Here is a 7,338-nt window from a genome sequence, read left to right as displayed (position 1 = left end):
CTGAGGAGGAGGCTGTAGAGGAGGAGGAGGAGCCTGAGGGGGAGGCTGTAGAGGGGGAGGAGCCTGAGGAGGAGGAGGCTGTAGAGGAGGAGGAGGAGCCTGAGGGGGAGGCTGTAGAGGGGGAGGAGCCTGAGGAGGAGGAGGCTGTAGAGAAGGAGGCTGTAGAGGGAGGAGGAGGCTGTAGAGGAGGAGGCTGTAGAGGGGGAGGAGGAGGAGGCTGTAGAGGAGGAGGATGCTGTAGAGGAGGAGGAGGAGGCTGTAGAGGAGCAGCTCTCAGCAGGACGAGGGAGGAGACGCGAGCGGTGGTATGGTAGGTGACTCCTTCTACTACGGACAACAGAGACCTCAGACTGCTGCTGTAGACACCGGGTCTTTTTTCACGCTGTTCTACTCTGTACTTTTGGTATTTTAACACTTCACATTATCTTAATATTCTATTTATATCTTATGTCTATCAGATTTCTCTATAATTGTATGGTATATTTTTATTCTGTATTTATGGATTGCTGTAAACAGTTGTTGACCCTCCTCTGAATGAAGGCTTTCAGTATCTTAGTTCTTGCCATTGAGCACGTTTTTCACTTTCTATGTAATGGTGCTAGACCAGTAAGAGCCTGGGAACAGACCAGTCTGCCAGCTCATGTGTTTCCAGCTCATGGGACTCAGATGTTTGGTTTGACGTCTGGCCCCTTCATCGGCGCAGGACTGGTGGAGGCTGACGGTGCAATGAGGTCTGTGGAGAGGTGTTAGGGCGTAGCTCTGGGCGGGTTAGGGTGGAGGCGTTAGGGCGTAGCTCTGGGCGGGTTAGGGTGGAGGCGTTAGGGCGTAGCTCTGGGGGGGTTAGGGTGGAGGCGTTAGGGCGTAGCTCCGGGGGGGTTAGGGTGGAGGCGTTAGGGCGTAGCTCTGGAGGGGTTCTGGTAGAGGCGTTCGGGCATAGCTCTGGAGGGGTTAGGGTGGAGGCATTAGGGCGTAGCTCTGGGGGGGTTAGGGTGGAGGCATTAGGGTGTAACTCTGGGGGGGTTAGTGTGGAGGCGTTAGGGCGTAGCTCTGGGGGGGTTAGGGTGGAGGTGCTGGTCACTAAGGAAAACGCTCTTCCTTGGTCTTTCATTGGACAGGAATCATGTGGTCGGCGCCAGAGAACGACATCAACACCTCCACCCTGGCCTGCTCCTGCTTCAACAGCTCGTGCCCCTGCTCCTACAGCACCACCCAGACGGCCTCCATCGTCACGGCAACCGCCTCCCTCAGCCTGCTGACGGTGCTGGGCAACGCCCTGGTGCTGCTCTCCGTCACCCTCCACCGCCGCCTGCGGACTGTCCACAACTACCTGGTGCTCAGCTTGGCGGCGGCGGACCTGCTGGTGGGCGTGGCCTCGGTGCCGTTGGCCGGCGTGTACCTGGCGGGGGGCCGCTGGCCGCTGGGCCCCCTGCTGTGCGACCTGTGGCTGCTGCTGGACTATGTGGCGAGCAACGCCTCTGTGCTCAGCCTGCTGCTCATTTGCCTGGACCGCTACTTCTGCGTGACGCGCCCACTCAGCTACCCCGCCCGGCGCAGCGGGGCCGGGGCCGGCCTGATGGTGGCCGGCGCCTGGATGCTGTCCCTCCTGCTTTGGGCTCCGCCCATCCTGTGCTGGCAGACGCTGGCGACGCGGCGGCCCGTCCCGGCGGGCCGCTGCTACATCCAGGTGCTGGCCAGCGCCCCACTCACCCTGGGCACCGCGCTGCTCTCCTTCTACCTGCCCGCCGTCGTCATGGCGACGCTGTACGGCCGCATCGCCGCCGCCAGCCGCAGCCGCCTCCCTGTGAGGCCCCGCCCCCGGCCCGCCGCCCGGCCGGACCCCTGCCTCCTAGGGGGCGTGGCCTTGGGGGTCTCCCAGACCAAGACCCCCTCGGAGGCACCGACTCACACGGACTCAGCTGGCGCTTGGAGACCCCAGGAGGATGGAAGCTCCTCCTCTCTACGCCGGCCCCCAGGGGACCCGGGCTCTGACACCCCTCCCTGGAGGCGGGGCCTGTCCCGGAGCTGCTCGACGCTGGCCCGCTGGCGGGGGAGGAGCCGGGGGCGGAGGGTGACCCACGCGGTGCTGGCCGTCCTGCTGGTGTTCATCGCCACCTGGCTGCCCTACAACCTGCTGGCCGTGGTGGGCTCCGTCTGCCGGGTGTGCGTCCCCGACGCCCTCTGGGCCGCCGGCTACTGGCTCTGCTATGTCAACAGCGCCATCAACCCCGCCCTCTACGCCCTATTCAACGGAGCCTTCAGGAGCAGCTTCCTCCACCTGCTGCGCTGCAGCTGCGCTCCACCCTGAGGAGGAGGAGGAGGAGGAGCTACCGCCTGAGGAGGAGGAGCTCCACCCTAAGGAGGAGGAGCTACCGCCTGAGGAGGAAGTCTGATTCACTCATTAGTTTGGGAGGTGAATGTTTAGTTCTGAGTGCTGCTGACTTTACGGTTTGAGGCCAAAGCAAGTTTGCACATGCAACTAAAACATGCGCTAACATGCTAACGAACTGCTAGCTAACTAACGTGCACGCCTGCCTCTTCAGTTAGTTTAGTTTATTGTTTATATTATCTCCTTTAAACTAAACTTTATTTGACTTTAAATTGAGTCCAGTGAAATAAAGCCTTATTTAAAGGGGAGCTGTAGTAGAGTTGAGGTTGAGGCCCTGACCTCCATGACCTCCTAACCCATCCTCTGGTGTTCACTGGTCGTTGGGGCAGAGAATAGGGCACTGCAGGAAAGATCCATGATGGAAAACTGAGGCACAGGTCAGAGGTCATGGTGTTGTGGTTTAATTAAATGATATACTGCTAATAGGATTGGATTTAGAAAGGATATTGGATTATGATTGAATTAACTAATAAAACAACTCACCTGTCATATACTAACTCTCATCCAATCAGAAGGGCTCAGTGTCTCCCAGCATTCTGATTGGTGGAGCCCTCAGCCGCCTCCTCCTGTCTGGGTTCTGTTTCAGGGTTGATCCTGAACCTCGTCTGACTTTACTGTGATGGTGTGCCTCCAGACAGACCTTCTGTTTCCGCTATGTGCCGACCGTACAACATTGTGAGGCCAAATAAAGGATCAATATCGTGGTTATTTTAGTCTTTCAATTCTTTGCTATTTGAATTATTAAATGATTATTCAGCTAGATGACACAAGGAGGCGTACTTCAAACCAGAGGGTCAGAATCCTGGCCCTCTGCAGGACCCTACCTCCTACCTGGACCCCAGTATCACGGCTCACTGACGAGAGTCAGAGAGAGAATTAGAATTAGCTAATTCTATGTTAGAATTAGCAAATTCTATGTTAGAATTAGCGCGATAATAGCGATCTTTAACGCAATCTTGTTTTAAATGTTTACAATTCCTAAATCTGTGGTGTTACGTAATTTTATATTCAACCCACTCTGAATGAGTCAATAAAACTCCCTCAATATCACTTGGTCTAGTTTTTGCTTATTAAGTAGGCTACATTTGGTATGAATGATAATGTTTCATTCCGTTTGATATTTATCTCATTTAACTTGGAATGGATTAAAAGGGGAACTATGCAACTTTTTTGGTTTAATTGACCTTAATATAACAGGTTAAGAGTTATTGTGATGATTCTATAACCCTTTATGGATCGATTGGTCGCTGTTTCGACTATCCCTAGCGAATCTTGGCGAAAAAAGGGAAAATGCAAGCTTCTGCCGGCGACCCGCCGCCCACTCTCGCGGGAGTCTCGGGTCTCGCGAAGCACCGAATTGCTTTACGGCACTACAGACCCGGAAACACGGAACCGTCTCGATTTAAACAAAAGTAGCGAAGGGATTGTTACATTCATTTACATTTAGGGCATTTAGCAGACGCTTTTATCCAAAGCGACTTACAATAAGTGCATTTGTTACAATAAGTACATTTGTCATAAGAAGTGAAACAATATATCGCTGTCGGTACAGTAAAGATGTTCATAGAACCAAGTGCAAGTATTACAATCGCTAGGCTAACCCATTCCCCGTGTAAAGCAACGATAGCAGCTACTGTAGATGCTACACAATTAAGTACCTTGAATAAGTGCAATGTACAAGTGCCAGGACGTACAACATTCAATGGTGGCTGTGCATTGGTTTCTATGCAGAGTCGAGGTGAACTCTGACCAGGTGAGTTTTGAGTCTTTTGCGGAAGCTGGTGAGCGACTCTGCGATCCTGACATCGGTAGGGAGCTCGTTCCACCACTGAGGTCCCAAAACAGAGAAAAGTTGTGACTTCGCTGATCGACCTTTGCTTGCTCTTAGCGATGGCTGTACCAGACGTCCAGCTGAGGTAGTTGAGCGGAGGGATCGAGCTGGGGTGTGTGGCTTTACTAATGCATTCATCATGGATCAACCTACTAAAAAGAGACATAATGTCGGAGAAAGAGAAGAAGAGAAAGGGAAGACTGACCGACAGAGAGGCCAGACACGAGTAAACGTTGGGCGAGCTTCTCGGGAATAGCGTGAACTGAAATAAAAAAGACTGCAAATCGGACGCCGACTTGCCATGGCCGTGTTGCTCTTGAAATTGTAAGTACCCTTGGGTGAACTTTGTCCTCTTTGTATTGTGGCTTCTTGATGTTGATAGTGTCTGTAAAAATGTGTTTGCTCTACCGTTTTGTTGTGAGCCCTATATGTTTCTAGCTTGCTTGCTGGGGTATTAGCGTACTCGCTACCAAACACCTTTGTTTCCATGTTTTTTTTTGCTGTTCGTCTGTCTCGTCCCCCAGATACAGGCTCAATCCCCGAATCCAGGTTCTTGTTTATTTGGATCACTAGACCGCTATTCGAATGCCTCAGATTTTTCTAAGAGTGTATAGCCTATATCATGTGATATGTGGCTGGCCATATAATGCAGCAGTACCCTGCACGAGAGCTGCTAGTTAGCACATATTCGTCGTTAACAGAACTGTTACGACACGTTAACCTCCATTATAGCTTTAGCCATGTTATACCTTTGGTGTAGTTACCCGCTTGTAAACATGTTTGTAAAAAGATTGCTTTGTATTTTTTCTTAGTTACAAGCTTTGGCAAAAAGCATTGTTATGAGGCTTGATGACCCAAGACGGCTCGGCCTGCCTATCCCGGTACAGCCACCACTCAAATCCGAATTTGTGCGGGTACAAGTGTCACGAGGAAATCCGGAGAACCCTCAAGAAGATGTTACACAATAGCCGTAAGGCAAAAAACAAACTATGAAGAACTGTCACTTCAATGCATTTCTGTCAATATCCAAAATAAATATTTTTCTAACCAAAGTGTGTATTATTGAACCAATGAAAGAAAGGTGGTGCAAACATGTTATTTAAAAAAAAAAAAGAAGGAAAAAATTAAAACCATATACAATAATGTTTATTTGCAAGCATTTACACGTAAACAAAAATGTGTCCCTATTCTTCCAGACACAGCATCTGCCTATGACAACTCTCCTCCGGGGACGAGCGACAGCATACCGTCTCGATCTGAATCCATTTCCCTGTAATTCCGTACACAAGTGAAGTACTTGAGCAGATACATAAATGTACGATTGCTGCGCAAATTGTTCATGCTATCGTTATGTATTATGTTGGCCAACACTCTTATACTGATCGTTTTGTTCAACAACCAAAGATAAAACAATTCTAATCTAGAATATAACATCTCCCCGTCAACTATAAAAAAGGATGGGTTTATTGTTACACATACACCCTTTCAAAATGTATAACCTTGTCTACTCTTTATGAACATCTACCTCGGACATGGCTCCACGCATTCGCCGGCTTCTTTGAAAACAAATGCACATGGCTAGCGTAGAAGTGGATGGGGAAGGGTCGTCAACGAGTTGTTACGACAGTGTTGTAAAATATATCCTCCGAAGCTGTAGGGAGAGCTCAATGCGAGCGCAAACCAAGAAAACAGCGAAGAAGTGGCCAAAGTTGCATAGTTCCCATTTAAAAAATGCGATTCATCGTGAGTAAACTCACCAATTACGTTGGAGGTCGTTGGTTGAGTCAGTGAATGATCTGCTCGGCATCAGAGACGGTACGTCAACACTGAGTTCAACACGGCAGGTTGGTCCCAGCCGATATCTAACAGATTTTTGCTTTCAAAATATTAATAAATGTGTCGGTTCTTAACTTTTCGAACGGGATTGGCGAAGGGTAAAACATTTCGCCGACTTTTGGACCATGTGTTGTCATGGTACAAAAGTGGATCCAGCGGGTACTAGTAGCCTACCTGGGGTACTAGTACCTGTTGGATCCAGGAGGTACTAGTACCTGGATGGATCTAGTAGGTACTAGTACCTGGTGGATCTAGGGGGTACTAGTACCTGGATGGATCTGGGAGTACTAGTATCCAACGTTGACCACCGCTGTTGTAGCCTAGCGGTAACCACTCCTGACCGTTAGAAGTAACGTTAGTCACTCACTCAATGTTATCTAACTACTTTTAGAAACTACTATTTTCCTTGTGGATTTATTCTAATTGTTGGTTTTTGGGATACTTTCTTATTTCAGACTCTGACTGAACACAAGTCTTTTTTCTTTTAAAGACTATTTTTTTCAACTGATTGATTGGCTCTGTTGCTATGTAAGGGGTTATCCATGATAAGGTAAAATATAACTTTATTAATAATAATAAAAATGAATTATTATTTTATATTTTATCATTATACTTAATGAATGTGGGTGGTCTTTTAAAACAACCGAAACTAAAGACGGAAAAACAGGCAGAAAATTAATTCAGTAGACGTTATGCCACCAAAGTGTTGCCTGCACGCCGAAACTGACCCCTGGTGGTGAGTCTGAGTGTTACCTGGTGGTGAGTCTGAGTGTTATCTGGTAGTGAGTCTGAGTGTTACCTGGTGGTGAGTCTGAGTGTTATCTGGTAGTGAGTCTGAGTGTTACCTGGTGGTGAGTCTGAGTGTTACCTGGTGGTGAGTCGGAGTGTTACCTGGTGGTGAGTCGGAGTGTTATCTGGTGGTGAGTCTGAGTGTTACCTGGTGGTGAGTCTGAGTGTTACCTGGTGGTGAGTGTTATCTGGTGGTGAGTCGGAGTGTTATCTGGTGGTGAGTGTTACCTGGTGTCTGAGTGGTGGTGATCTAAGTGGTACACCCCTTGGTGGTGAGTCTGAGTGTTACCTGGTGGTGAGTCTGAGGGTTACCTGGTGGTGAGTGTTACCTGGTGTCTGAGTGGTGGTGATCTAAATGGTACACCCCTTGGTGGTGAGTCTGAGTGTTACCTGGTGGTGAGTCTGAGTGTTATCTGGTGGTGAGTCTGAGTGTTACCTGGTGGTGAGTGTTACCTGGTGTCTGAGTGTTATCTGGTGGTGAGTGTTATCTGGTGGT

General features: G+C 49.4%; 1 protein-coding gene across 1 annotated transcript; it reads left to right on the top strand.

Annotated features, from left to right (window-relative positions):
* Positions 1 to 230: 230 nt before the first annotated feature.
* On the top strand, positions 231 to 2,305 carry LOC307080705 (muscarinic acetylcholine receptor M4-like; the record flags this gene model as incomplete). The annotated part of the gene is made up of 2 exons (XM_079743537.1): positions 231 to 310; positions 1,116 to 2,305. The coding sequence occupies exon 2, from the start codon at positions 1,121 to 1,123 to the stop codon at positions 2,303 to 2,305; it is 1,185 nt and encodes a 394-aa protein (XP_079599663.1). The 5' UTR covers positions 231 to 310; positions 1,116 to 1,120.
* Between the last annotated feature and the right edge of the window lie 5,033 nt (positions 2,306 to 7,338).

The sequence above is a fragment of the Pollachius pollachius genome (assembly GCF_949987615.1).
Source record: "Pollachius pollachius genome assembly, chromosome: 9".
Classification (NCBI taxonomy): domain Eukaryota; kingdom Metazoa; phylum Chordata; class Actinopteri; order Gadiformes; family Gadidae; genus Pollachius; species Pollachius pollachius.
Note: the sequence above shows the minus strand (reverse complement) of the source record. Positions and strands in the feature narration are given on the sequence as shown.